General features: G+C 37.8%; 1 protein-coding gene across 1 annotated transcript in view; it reads left to right on the forward strand.

Annotated features, from left to right (window-relative positions):
- ADAM7 (ADAM metallopeptidase domain 7) overlaps positions 1–15,309 on the forward strand; it is an 80,449-nt gene that overhangs the window by 39,093 nt on the left and 26,047 nt on the right. Inside the window, exons 17-21 of the mRNA XM_086414120.1 lie at positions 1,831–1,911; positions 3,254–3,332; positions 4,250–4,355; positions 4,734–4,833; positions 9,268–9,333. Coding sequence (XP_086270246.1) covers positions 1,831–1,911; positions 3,254–3,332; positions 4,250–4,355; positions 4,734–4,833; positions 9,268–9,333 — 432 coding nt within the window. The remainder of the gene's footprint in view (positions 1–1,830; positions 1,912–3,253; positions 3,333–4,249; positions 4,356–4,733; positions 4,834–9,267; positions 9,334–15,309) is intronic.

A 15,309-nucleotide genomic window follows, 5' to 3' on the forward strand; every position in this document is an offset into this window, starting at 1 on the left:
AAGCAAAAGTATGAGGTCCCCTTCATAGAGTGACTGGGATTCAACAAACAAGTTGAAAGGGGAGCAGTTGTTAAAGAGCATTTAGTGATGGTGCAAACTCACCTTGACTAGGTACCACCACCGCACAGAGTACCTGATTCCTTCAAGAGAAAGCTTGTGCAGAAGTGCACCACCACTCATAATGCTGTTGGTTCCTCATAAGGGAAGCTGTGCATAGCAAACGCTAGTCTATAGAGGTATCACAAAGACACTACTTATAGAATTTGTCATTTTCATATTTACACTATGTTTTAGACATGAGTTACTAGTTTTTTAGACATGAGGAACTTCAAATGCCTTAAAAGCATTCTAGTTTCTCTTAGCAGTTATTCTTTCTTGGTCAATTTAATTTGGCATAGCAAAAGAGGGCAAGCATATGCCATTACACCTAGGTGCCCTTTTCCTTAGTTATACTACAGAATGTACAACATAGATAAGAAAAAAAAGACAAAAAGAGAAGAGAAGGTAAGATAGAAAGATGTAGACTGCAGAGAGATTAAGAGTAGAGAAAAGAGGAAATTCGCTGGTTCGTTCTCTCATACAGAATTGCTCAAAATTGGTCTCTGTAGCTATCTCTTTAGTAAACATTTAAAATTGCAAAATAAAAATAAGAAACATCTCAGTATTTTCCTTTGGTTGAGCCTGAAATCCTTGAAAAGAGGTCAGCATGGGTTTTAAAACAAAGTTTCTCAGTGTTTAATCATGTATATAGAAAACCCATTCAGTAAACATAAGGAAAGAAGACTGAAAAACAGACATGAAAGAAACCAGGTGGTGAACAAAGGAGACAGTCTGAGAAATCAAAGATGATAGTTCCTGTGAAACTGATACATTTTTAGAAAGAGGAAAATCCTTTAGAAATAAATTAAATTTATATTTTAATGGATATATAACATTATATAGCAACATATATATTATATATATAATAAACATAATATTATAAAGCAACTATGCTCCACTAAAAATTAATTAAAAAAATAAAAGATGCTATTATTTAAAAATTTTTAAAAAGGGTACTAAATTTATAAAAATGATACAATTTGAAATCCAGAAGCACTGCCTTCAGAGTACAAAATGAATCATGATTGCTTTTATGCAATTTATGCAGTAAGCCATGGAATCAAAACTATAAAAAATCAGTAAATTGAAAGCTACTCTTCTTAAAAAATAAAACTAAGATGAAATTTCTAAAAAGAAAAGAAAGTGAATTAAAGTAAGATATGTAGTTCTAAGAAATCTGATACAGATTTAATAGGAATTCTAGATAAAGAAACTGTTTGTTTAGTCCCTTAGTCGTGTCTGACTCTTTGCAAATAAATGAGCTAAGATAAGCCAGGTAATAACCAAGAGCAACAGAACAGTAATTTGGTCATAAAACTTACCCCCCCAAAAGCATAATTTAAAACAAAATTAATAAGTATAAATCATAATAATAAGATTAATGGATATTGACAAAATGCCCAGCTAGCAACTGTGATATAACAAACATGGATCCTTAACAAATTAGAAGAAAGTGTGGTAGAAATAATAGAAGAAATTGCTGCAATTACAATGGTAGAATCATTGATAGGTTAACATTTGAAGAAGTCATGAGGACATAGACATTATAATGATTAATGTATTTGTATATAACAATATTTGATTGTACAGTGCATTTTTTTCAAATACCCACTTAACATTTATAGAAGATTTCCTTTTCCACAGAAGACTCTACATGTGGTTTTTCATTAGGACAAATAATGCAAATTCTGAGTGAGTAATTCTAATTGATCTTGGTGACTTCATTTCTAGGTGTGCAGCAATGGTGAATGTGTGACTATTGAAAAGGCCTACAATTCAACTGATTGCTCTGCTCAGTGCAATGAAAATTCTGTAAGGTTTGACCCCTTTTTAAATTAATGTCTTACCAGTCACTTGTTTACACAAGACTTCATTTCCGAGCCTGTGTATAAGTACAGGTGCACCCATGAGTGTGTGTGTGTGTATGTATATATGTATGCATGGTGATTTTTAAATCAAATATGCATTTGGGATCCATATTTTTTCGTGCAGTAATAATACTGAACCAAAGAGCCAAACCAAGTGTTATACATAGATAATACCAATATTGCAAATATATGTCTTATCATTGGACTGGTAATCTAGAAACCCAGTAATCTATGTATGTATGAAGTTTAAACCAAAAGTTTAAAGTTGGGTCTATTGGGACTTCCTTGGCAGACCATGGTTAAGACTTTAAGACTTCACCTTCCAATACAAGAGATTCAGGTTCAATCCCTTATCGGGGAACTGAGCTCCCACATGCCTCTTGGCCCAAAACCCGGAGCATAAAACAGAAGCAATATTGTAACAAATTCAATAAAGACTTTAAAAATGATCTACTTCCAAAAAAACTTTTTAAAAAGTTGCATCTATCATAATTTCTCTTACAGTTAAATTATACCAGTACTAACATTAGCCCAAAGCTTTTGAGAAAAACAAACAAACAACAAACAAAAAAAGCAACAACAATTTTTTCACTCATTTTGACGCTGTTCAATACTAGCAGTATCTAGCAGTTTGCTTTTGTGGATAATATCTTTCCTAAATCAAATTAATCAGTAACAATATATAGAGTTGTACTCTTTCAAGAGTTTTATGTATATATTAAATTTTAAAAGTTTCATAATTGAAAGATAAGTACTATTCCTATGCCTTCTTTTAGAGATTGTGAAGCAATCACACTGATATTCTATGAAAGGAAAAGCTGAGCTTTCAGTATAGAAACAGTGTATGTCCTTAACCATTACACAATGCTTTTGGATGAAGTAAGCATTTATGTCACTGCTTTTTTCCCCTCACATTAATGTCATCTCACAAAATCTAGTTGAAGTCTTCTCTTTGGCTATGATATGCCCAAATTTGGCAAGAGCTATTCATTCAATAAGATTGATGGCTTCTGGAAAGATAAGCCAAACCATCTGGTTCATTGAGTTTCAAATTTGTCAGAATCCTTCTCTTGCTCCAAGGCCATCTTCAAAGATAGCTGCTCCTTGTATTTTATTGCCTTATTTTTCCCAACCTTGATTTTGGATTAGTTAATTAGTCAATAAAATGTTCATGAGTGTGTGGGTGTGTGTATTTTGGGTGTGTGTGAACACTAAGCTGAATGAGGTGGAAAACACAAGTTTTATGTCAGTCATGTGATGAATTATTTGATTTATGGCTCTTGCAGGTGGATGACGGTGAACTTGAGTGTCAGTGCGAGGGAATTCAGGCCTCTACGGAATGGGAGGAAACCTTAAATGTTACCAGTGAGCATCCCAGAATAATATACTATCTTAGAACATCCTGGTGGTCCTGTGGCTAAGACTCTGTGCTTCCACTAAAAGGGGCATAGGTTCAATCTTTGGTCAGGGGAGTTCTGCATTCTGTGAACTGCGACCAAAAAATAAATAAATAATAATCATTAAAAAATATATAGGGGCTTGCCTGGTAGCTCAGTGGTAAAGATTTTGCCTGCCAATGTAGGAGACATGGTTTTGATCCCTGGGTTGGGAAGATCCCCTGGGGTAGGAAATGGCAACTCACTTCAGTATTTTTGCCTGGGAAATCCCATGCACAGAGGAGCCTGGCAGGCTACAGTTCATGGGGTCACAAAGGGTCGGACACGACTTAGCAACTAAACAATAAAACAACAAAGTATATATACATAATATCTTGCATATATATCAGAAACCTCACCAGTGAGAATACTTTCTGCTTATATGCCAGGTCTGCTACACATGTGTTGTATTTCTGTATGGATTTGTATGATATTTTTCTTATTGTTAATGTTTAAATACCCAAGTTTGAATTTACTACAATTAATCTGGAATGAATGTATCTTCTTCCAGTTAAATGTAGATTAGTTCCTTCAAGAACCCTTAACCCAGTAAGACCTTTTCTAGTCAGTTAAACACTGATAATCCAAATTTTCCCACCGACTGGGATTCTCTTAAACATAATGTAATCTTGGGTGGAAAGTCCATTCCTAATACAGATAATAATTTGTACAATGTCCTGGTCTTTGACTTTATTTAAAAAAAAAAAAAAAAAAAACCAGAGGAGGGTAGAATTAAAGTCCTTCAAGGAAGACAGAAACATAACTTTAACATCTCAGTTAAATGTTAAGATTCCATTGTTCCAAGGTTGATGTCTTGGCTGAAGCTCATGTGTTTTCATGTTACAGATCTCTCCATCCTGGTGGTCGTGCTTTTCCTGGTTATTTTTGGTGTTGTGGTTGTCATATTACTAATTCGTTACAAAAAGTGTATTAGGTTGAAGCAAGTTCAAAGGTAGGTCTGTATTCTTTATGTGTTGAAGGGGACCATTACCAAGACAGTATAAACTTTGTGGCCACAAAGAATATTTGATGGGAAGAAGGTATAAACCTCTTACTGAAGACCAAGTAAAAGTGTAACAAGTTGAGCTTTTACACACTTCATTCTCATTCAGATGTTAGCCCCATGGTTCCCAACTTCTCTGCACATCAGAATTACAAGTTTGTTTGTTTGTTTTTTTACGCTAAATTTGATTCCTCCTTCAGATGTAATTGTTATAGAGTGGCACATGAGTATCAATCAGTCTTTTAAAAATCTCCTAGATGATTTACTATTAACCACAGGCTTATCCCATACTATAGCTGGTATCAATATTTAATTCCTTCTTGACAGCCCACCTCGAGAAACCCTAGGAGTGGAGAATAAAGGATACTTTGGTGATGAGCAGCAGACAAGGAATGAGCCCATCTTACCTGATATTCATCCTCTACATGTAAGAAAATATTGATTGCACTAGTTTTAATCAATTGCAAAAGTAGCTGTATGTATGTTTGAAGTGAACTATCCCTAAGCTAAGTGAAGTGGGAAATGTAGAAGAATAGTCTAACATGATTCCATATCAATGATCTTCTATTGACAGATAAGGAAGGAAAGAATGTCAGGACTGAAATAAATCAAGACATTATTTCTGAAGAATATATTGGTTAAATAAAATACTAATTTGTGCACAGCTAGAAAATTTTACAAATATAAACCACCACTGGGATATAAGACAAGTCTTAATAAATCTAAAAGAGTTGGTGTCATACAAAATATGTCCTCAAAATAAAATTCTATTAGAAATCAGTGGCAGAAAAATATTGGGAAAAGTCTTTTTCTCATAAAAACTAAAAATGTACAGTGTATAGTGTTAAGAGATTAATATTCAGGGGTGAAAGTATAATTGTGTGCAAGGAGGAGGTCATTACTTTAAGACTGGAAAGTGGTTAATTTAGAGGGGTAGGAAGTGGGTGGCAGTAATGATGGGAAACTTGAAATTTCTTAATCAGTTTAGTAATTACAAGGGTATTTACCTTAAATGTTTCATTAAGCCACGAATCTGTTTTGTGTATTTTTTTTAGTCTGTATTGTATTTTCTCATGAAATGACTAGAAATGAATAAGGATGATAATGCCAATTATTAGTGGGGATATACAGAGTGAAAACTCTCATAAAAGCTAATGAAAATTTAAATGGTACAATCAGTAGGTAAAACTGATACTATGGCCTAAAACTGATCATACACATTCCCTGTAATCTAGCAGTTTCGGTCATATGAATACACCCAACAGAAAGAGGTACATGTGCATATCAGAAAACATCAACAATAATGTTCCAACAGCATTATTTGCAAAAAGCAAAAATAATACAAATATTTAGTAACAAAAAAGGGGAATGATTCACTATATATTCATACAGTGGAATACTACAGAGAAGGAAAAATGGACAAACTATAGATGTTTACAACATATTATAGGTGATGTAATACTACCACAAACATACTGCTAGACAACATGTCAGACTCAAAGGCAAACTGTACAATTCAACTTACATAAGTTCGAACTAACAAAACCAATCTATGATATTAGATGTCCGGGTAGTTGTTATCACAGGGAAGAGTGGATTTTTGGGGGGTAGGGGGTGGCAGTACAGTTCTTTTTTTGATCTTGGTGGAGCTTGGTTACCCAGATGTGCTCATTTGTGGAAAATTCACCCATCTCAACACTTTTTATTCATATATTTCTTTGTGTATCTTTTTACTTTAAAGGGAAAGCTTATTAAAATAATACCTATAGAAATAATAATAATAAAAAAAGATGACAATCCTGGAGAAATCCCAGCAAGTTATGGCTTGTTTAGTACCTTTAACAATAGTTATGATTTCCAATGTATTTGGCTCAGTGGGGGGAAAACAAGTGTGAGTGCTGATTAAGAAGCTACGAAAGCATTCTTTAAAAAAATTAACCAATGAAGAAAACTTGGTGATAAGATTATACCAATGCAACTGCCCACAAGGACCTATTTCTTGAAGGAAGTATGAACTGATTATTGATAGATGCAAATGCCAATGAAAATATAGTGGTGTTAGTGTTTAAAATTAAGAATTTTTTTGGTTAGTGATCTTGCCCCAACTCTCCATTTCTGGTAAGTCCTGTGCTTTTTACTGTACAGTATTATAGAACATGCTCCCACCATACCCCCAGGGACATATCTATGACATGATAGTAGAAAGGTTTTTACTGAACTTCTCTTACTCAGGATTGTATACTCCTTCTGTGGTAATATGATGGTTTCTCATTTTTATCCATGCTTACTTTTTATTATGACAATAGTGACCCCAAGAAACAAGTCTTCATTGTCCACTCAGATGAACAGGAAATATTGTGTGGTACTTTTTTAAGCTTACACTGAGATTTTCTGATATGGAAACACAGGATGTCAATATCAGGGTTAAATAAGAAACTGTATATAACTGCACTTAGCCCCGTGTTTATATATATTTAGCACTTAATGTCTGTTAATTATCTACTATGCCTCATGCACTGTTGGAGTAGATTTCCCAATTGTATTTTCTTTAAAGTAATATGCAAAACAGTTTCACTCTCAGAGAAGGTAGTCGGGAGAAGGTAGTCTGACTATATGCTGTTGTTCAGTCACTATGTCATGTCTGATTCTTTGCAATCCCATGGACTGCAGCACGTCAGTTTCCTCTGTCTTTCACTAACTCCTGTTGTTAGTGTTAGGAGAAGGCGATGGCACCCCACTCCAGTACTCTTGCCTGGAGAATCCCAGGGACGGAGGAGCCTGGTGGGCTGCCGTCTATGGGGTCTCACAGAGTTGGACACGACTGAAGTGACTTAGCAGCAGTTAGTGTTAGACACTCAGTTGTGTCTGACTCTTTGCGATCCCATGGACTATAGCCCATCAGGGTCCTCTGTCCATGGAATTCTCCAGGCAAGAATACTGGAGTGAGTAGGCATTCCCTTCTCTAGGGGATCTTCCCGGCCCAGAAATTGAACCAGAGTCTCTGCATTACAGGCAGATTCTTTGCTATCTGAGCCACCAGGGAAGCCCCTATCTCCCAGAGTTTGCTCAGATTCATGTCCATTGAGTCAGTGATGCTATCTAACCATCTCATCCTCTGACCACATGATCAATGATAAATAGTTACCAGAAGTTCAAATAGAGCCTGGGGCATATTTGTTGCACTTTTAGAATACAAAATCCCTAAGAGCTATCCAAAATTTTAGTTAAATGGGGGAACTTAGAAAGTGAAAGTGAAGTCGCTCAGTCGTGTCCAACTCTTTGCGACCCCATAGACTGCAGCCTGCCAGGCTCCTCTGTCCATGGGATTTTCCAGGCAACAGTACTGGAGTGGCCTGCCATTTCCTTCTCCAGGGGATCTTCCCAACCCAGGGATTGAACCCGGGTCTCCTGGATTGTAGGCAGATGCTTTTACCGTCTGAGCCACCAGGGAAGTCCGAAATTTTAGTTAAATGGGGGAACTTAGAAGAAGAGTTTAATAAATATTTGGGTGAATTTAGCTATATAGAATAATATGGGGCTTTCCAGGTAGCATGGTGATAATCTTCCTGCCAGTGAAAGAAACATAAGAGACACAGGTTCGACCCATGATTCAGGAAGATCCCCAGGAGGAAGAAATGACCACCCCTCCAATATTCTTGCCTGGGGAATCCCATGGACAGAGAAGTCTGGCAGGCTACAGTCCATGGAGTCACAAAGAGTCAGATATGACTAAGCGACTGAGCACACACATGCACATAGCATGATATATTGTAAGTGTAGATTGTACAGGACTGGAGAAGGCATTGGCAGCCCACTCCGGTCCTCTTGCCTGGAAAATCCCATGGACGGAGGAGCCTGGTAGGCTGCAGTCCATGGGGTTGCTAAGAATTGGACACAGCTGAGCGACTTCACTTTCACTTTTCACTTTAATGGATTGGGGAAGGAAATGGCAACCCACTCCAGTGTTCTTGCCTGGAGAATCCCAGGGATGGGGGAACCTGGTGGGCTGCCGTCTATGGGGTCGCACAGAGTCGGACACAACTGAAGCCACTTAGCAGCAGCAGCAGATTGTAGAGGACAATTTGAGTCCTTGCATCTCTTGTTTAGGCTTTTTGTATTATTTGTCATAAAATTATATAAATAATGATTCAACTGATGCCTGTTTGATACATTAGTTACCCATCAAAAGGCTAGTTCTTAGGAAAACTGTGGTTTGGGGAAGGATGGTGTTTGGGATCCTTTTTTAAGTTACATTAATGATGCTTGGTTAGATTTTTGGTACCCAGGGCCTCTCCCGGTTCTGTTTCCACTGAACCATTCTTTCTGATTGTATTATAAAAACCACTGAGGGTTAAGAGACAGCACCTAACAAAGGGTAACCTAGGCCAGAATGTAAAGAAACTCCTGGGCTTCCCAGGTGGCACTAGTGGTAAAGAACCTGTCTGCAATGCAGGAGACATAAGAGACATGGGTTCAATCCCTGGGTCAGGAAGATCCCCTGGAGGACGGCATGGAAACACACTCTAGTTATTCTTGTCTGGAGAATCTCATGGACAGAGGAGCCTGGCGGGCTGCAGTCCATGGCGTCTCAAAGAGTTTAAAAGAACTTAGCACTAACACATGCAAAGAAACTCCCACTCTCTCAAAAGTATGATTGCTTTATAGGTAGGTTCTTAGACTCATCCTTCACAAGAGAACAAGAATGTTCTTCCTAGGCAAGAATGTTATCTCTGTGTGTTGCAACATTTGTACATTTACTAAGACTATATTCTAGGGAGGACTCGAAAAATGATTTTGTAGGCATGGGAAACAGTCCTATTTGAGCATTAACTGAAGGCTTAAGAGTATCTCTTTTCACCAGCGAAGAACCACAGAGTCCTTGGAGAGACTTCCAACCAGCTTCTCCAGTCCACACTACATCACTTTGGTATGTCCCTCCTCTGTATTAGTTGTGCTAATCTTGTCCGTATCACTAATAATCTTGGTGCCACTTAACCACTCATCAGTTCCTTGAAAAGGTCCAGTGATGTAACACAGCTCTCTGACTCTGGGCAGAAATAGGAACTTCTCGGCAGGGCTGGGATTACGGTGATAGGAGTACAATGACTCCTGTAAGAACACAGATTCTGTCTTTATTTAAAACACTGACTGTCTCATCATGAAGTCTTGGGAATTAGTTCTGATTTTTTAAAAAAACACAGTAACATGTTATTTACTATGATCACAGAGCTTGTCTGTAGCCCTTAAATGTTATTCCTGGGACAATGCCTTGCTTACCCTGCTCTAGACCCAGCCCTGGTTCTCAGGGGTCAAGCTGAATGATGGCTTCCAGAGAGGCCTTGAGCAGCAGAGGGCTTTCCACTAACTGAGGAGGTGTGTTTCCCAAATCAATATTGATGACAGAGAAACCAAGTAGTTAAATCAGCACACACATGCATGAGAGACATGGAGCCAAAACAGAGACATTACATAAGTAGGAAAGCAGAGAAGTAAAATATATCTTTCTTTACGATAAATGAGCCCAGATATTTTTCCTTAGCTCAGATTTATAGGTTTCTTTTATAATTTTTACCACCATATTGTTACTCAGTCGCTCAGCCATGTCTGACTCTTTGCTTCTCCATGGATTGCAGCATGCCAGTCTTCCCTGTTCTTCACTATCTCCCAGAGCTTGCTCAAACTCATGTCCATTGAGTCAGTGATGCTATCTAACCATCTCATCCTCTTCTGCCCCCTTCTCATCCTGTCCTCAGGCTTTCCCAGAATCAGGGTCTTTTCCAATGAGTCAGCTCTGTGCATCAGGTGTCCAAAGTATTGGAGCTTCAGCATCAGTCTTTCCAATGTTCAGGGTTGATTTCCTTTAGGATTGACTGGTTGGATCTCCTTGCAGTTCGAGGGACTGTCAAGAATCTTCTCCAGCACCACAGTTCAAAAGCATCAATTCTTCAGTGCTCAGCCTTCTTTAGGAGATGATTATTTGTGACGGGAAATTTGAGTGAATCATACAATCTCTGAATATGCACCAATATCTCATAATCTCCAGTGTCTTTGATGGGCTTACTGCCCGAAGTTGTCATTTACTTGGATGCAAAAAGAAGAGAGAGATTACAGAGTCTCTAAGATCACCTGAACCACTGGAGTCTTTATCTGCACCAGTATCCTCAAGTACACATAGAACATGTATTATTTAGAGCTGGGTGCTAATCACCAAGATGCTCAACTATGTCTCTATAAAATCAGCAATTCTCATTATGCATTCTTTAATGAATAGAAGGGGTGACCAAGACAGTGTTCAGTCTGTGGCTTCACAGAATCCTCCTATCACACAAAAGGGTCTCAGAGCATGCTGGACAGGCAGGGTGGTTACAGCAAGGCTAACAAGAAAACATGGTTTCTGATAAAACATCACTTAACCGGTACCACCCCCACCCTCACCCACCTTTGCCCACTTCATTCCTACACAGTCTTAGTTTTTCATGGATCAAAAAGAGGTGGTCTGAGTGTGTATGTGTGTCTGTGCACGATATCTTCTGGTTCAGTTCCTGACATAACAAAACGTTTATTATAGAAATCTGCAAATAAAGAACACAGAGGAATGGCAGATCCCAATTCAAGTGCCAAAATGGTAAGTTCCCACATCAAATGGTTCCCTCCTTTTCAAATGCTAGCTTATTTTTGTGTTTTTTGCCTACTCGTTGATTGGAGAGATTCTCTGTTCTTATCAAAAGATTGAGATGATTAAAATTGTTTTCCGTGATGTGCTTAAATGTCTCACAGATAATTCAGCAGTGCTCATTTTAGTCCAAGAGTTTTCAACCTTACCAAAGGAGTAAGCTAGAATTTAACAGTGTCAGAGTCTGAATGCATTTAGGAAACAATAACAAAAACAAAATAAAGATATAGAAAATGGGCTCCCCTGGTGGTTCAGTGGTAAAGAATCTGCCGCCAACACAGGAGATGAGAGTTTGATCCCTGGTTTAAGAAGATCCCCTGGAGGAGGAAATGGCAACCCACTCTAGTATTCTTGCCTGGGAAATCCCATGGACAGAGGATCCTGGAGGACTACAGTCCACAGGGTCGCAAAGAGTCCAAAATGACTGAGCAACTAAACAATTATAGAAAAGTTATCCTTTCTAATGGAACAGTTTGCTGCATGATTGCTTTGCGAAAGCTTTCACTTACAAATCAATAATTCACTAAACCTGATGTATAATTTTATTTTGAATGAGTATGTCTAATGATAGAAAATTTATCAAAAATTTGTAATTTTTGCAAAGGGAGACAAAAGAGCATTGTGTGACTGACTTCATTTTAGAGTTTTTGTTTTCATTCCCTCATTCATCCGTTCATTGACTTTTCTTGAGTCTTTACAAAGTACTGGGTTAATAGGAGGGTTTTCCCTAGAAAGCATTCTCCTGGAAATCCTGCCCAGTACACTTTCCCTTTTGGGATGGAGAAGGAAATGTTTTTTAGAAATGTGTTCTTTTTTTAAATATAATTTTATTTATTCTATTTTTGGCTGTGCTAGGTCTTTGTTGCTGTGCAGGCTTTTCTCTAGTTGCGGCTGGGGTGGGGGGCGGCTACTCTCTAGTTGTAGTGTGAGGGTTTCTCATTGCAGTGGCTTCTCTTGTGGAGCATGGGCTCTAGAGCACAGGCTCAGTAGCTGCGGTGCACAGTCTTGGTTGCCCTGCTGCATCTGGGATCTTCCCTGGGCCAGGAATCAAAACCATGTCTCCTGCATTGGCAGGCAGATTCTTTAACACTGAGCCACCAGAAATGTTTTCAAGCTGTCCTTCCACTCCACAAAGATGAAGCTGTCTCACATTGGAGAGCAGAGAGAGATGGTCCTTAGGGCAAGCAAACTGTTTGCCTTTCTGTATTAAAAAACAAAACGGCTTTCTTTCTTCTGTGACAGACTGGTCGATTTTACAATAACTGCTTAATCAGCCATGGCTAAGGAGATCTGGGAAAGCATGCATAAATATAGTACAACAGAATGTAAAAAGGTTACCGTAATTAGCAGATATAGATGAGTCACTGAAATATAACATGCTTATAGATTTTGCAGAAAATAATTCACTTTTAACCATCTCTTTTTATTTAGAGCTTGAAATTGGATATCCAAAATGGCTGTGCGAGGCTAGGCTGAGGATCCTGGAAGCAAGATCTTCTTAACCTTCCCTAGATATTTGCTACACAAATTCTGGTAGTTTCTCAGCTGTTCTTTATCCAGACAGAACATGCTGAAGAGAAGCAGTATCTTTCTATAACATTTACTTGTAGAATTCACAACCTGTGGCTTAGACATATGCTAATATATCAAAAAAAAAAAACTATCCTTTTTTACATGCTCCTTTAGCTTCATACAACAATAAGTAGTCTTCTTACACTAGTATGTTCTTGCAAAATATTAATCTAATTACTTAAAACTTGGAAGTAAATTACAATGTTGACTCTAAGAAGGAAAACATCTTTTATTACAGGTTATTGCTTTGGGAACATAAAAGTACTTCTCTTAATTTGAACCTGACATAATTACCACTAATTATAGTTTAAATAAAGTTCTCTCCTGCGGAGATGCCGAGGAAATCCATGCAGGAAGAATCAGATTCCACTTCCTAATTAAAAGGTCAATGGCTGTTCTGATCATTCCCTATCGCTGAAGGAGGAAAAAGAATAATCATTTTGGCTACCAAATCTTTCTTAAACTTGTGAGGGTGGCCAAAGAGGACATGAAGCTCTCCTGGTCATTCAAAAAGCCTAGAAGTCAATTCTAACTTCCTTAATTTTTTAGACTTCTTGAAAACTAGCCAGAAAACTCATAGACGTACAAAATTTTCAAAAAACTGACTCCAGCAGAGAGGAAATACAATTTCCATGAAAGGCTTTTGAGATCCTTGCAATATATGGGTTTGAGCACTCCAGTGTGCAATTTCTGTGCTGTTTCCAGTTGATTACTTTGGTATGTGGGGTTGTCCTGGGAATGATTTCAGCTCTTTCTTATAAGAGAGCATCTCATCATGTTCTCCTATGTTCTCTATTTTCTTTTTTCTTAACTGCTCAAGCTATCCGCAATCATTTTTTAATGTACTGAAATAAAGGTTTTAAGTGCTAAATGCAAATTTTCTGATTCAATTAAATAAAAGCTGCAAATGAAAGAAGAAAGCTGGTTGTTCCTGGTGCATTTCTGTTGCAATGCCGACTGGTTGATGGGAGGAGCTAGTTAAATCAGCAAAGGATAGCAGTGACTCAGCACTTTATACCTAGTGTGCTTTCAGTAAGCATCTGTTCTTATTAAAGCCATTCCTTGAGAAAGAATATTGATAAATGCATGCTTAAAGAAAACATGCTAATTGAAACATTTTATGTAAATTTCTGAAAAAAGAAAAATTCTGTATCATATACACTAGCCTCATTAAAGCAAGCAATAATCTTCATGTCCAAGACAAATGTCATGTGATACTGCTTATATGGGAAGTCTAAAAAAGTGGTATAAATCAGCTTATTTGCAGAAATAGACTCACAGATGTAGAAAACAAACATGATTACTGGGCTGGGGACAAGGATAAATAGGGAGATTGGAATTGACATATATCCACATATCTATATAAAAATAGATAACTGTTCAATACTCTGTAATGACCTATATGGGAAAAAATATAAAAAAGTGAATATATGTATATGTACAAGTGATTCACTTTGCTGTACATCTGAAACTAACGCAACATTGTATATCAACTATGAATAGTGTTTGTTTTTTTTTAATTTGACAAAATGGAGAGATGTTCACATATTCCAGTCCCCTGGACAATACATGTGTTGATGAACAATATACATTTTGGTGATATCTTATTCTCCCTTTAAAAGAATGATTTTTTGTTTTTGATTTGTTACTTTCCTTATTGTTCCCACATCTCCTTCAGGGAACTCTCCATCATCACTCATTTCCTCTGTCCTGGGCTCCACATTCAACTACCTACCAATTTCTAGTGATTTTTTTTTTTTTTTTTCCAAATTTCTCTCTCTCTCCAATTATAAATGTCTGGAATTCCCTAAGTCCTCCCACTTCATTGCTTCCTGCCTAGATAATCATTCTAGACTTCTCATCTGCTACCCTGTTTTTCAAACAACCCCAGGAGTCTTCTGAAAGTTAAACCTCTTTTTAATTTTAAGTAATATTCATCATGCTCGTCCATATCACTCACCCTAGGCCTTCAAGACTTTACATTCGTTTCAAATGCCTCTCTCTGCTCTATTTCCTAGGGATCTTCTTCTAATACTGTCTACAGACTCAGAAGCATTTTCATAGCCACCTCTAACCAGTGGTCCCCTTGTAGACACAGTTCTGTCTCTGGTTGTGGAGCAGTTACGATTTCATAGCCCTAATATTTCTGGCTCTTGTCATTTCCCTGGGGTTTGACTCCTACCCCTTGAATCCACAAGCACTGTCAAGGCTCCTTCTGGGAATGGACACACCTGCTAGACCTACTATCTAAGCAACTCTGCCCTGCACCTCCGCCCCCTGAACGTCTTGCTGTCCAGTCATGAATAAACAACCCTTATTAATGCCTCAGCTTAATCTGAACTTGCTACCAGCCTGGAATGTAGTGTCTTGAGATGCTGGACTGGCTCTCTGCACTTAGTCAAGTGCCCTCTGCCCTGGACAGAAGTGGATTTATCTGGAAGCTAACCAATCTGGGGCTCTTCAGGGCCCATCACATATGCTGCTGCTTCCAAGACCTTTTATCTAATTTTGCATTTATATTTTTTTTCAGTGACATTCAGTGGGCCATTGTGGATTGGGAAGAAGAAATTCAAACCATATATCAGCCATGAGAACCTATTGTATAGCACAGGGAACACACTACTCAGTGTGTGTATACAGCACAGTACTCTACTCAGT

Source organism: Bos grunniens, chromosome 8, assembly GCF_055505025.1.
Source record: "Bos grunniens cultivar Pamir isolate PY7600 chromosome 8, Bosgru_T2T1.0, whole genome shotgun sequence".
Lineage (NCBI taxonomy): Eukaryota > Metazoa > Chordata > Mammalia > Artiodactyla > Bovidae > Bos > Bos grunniens.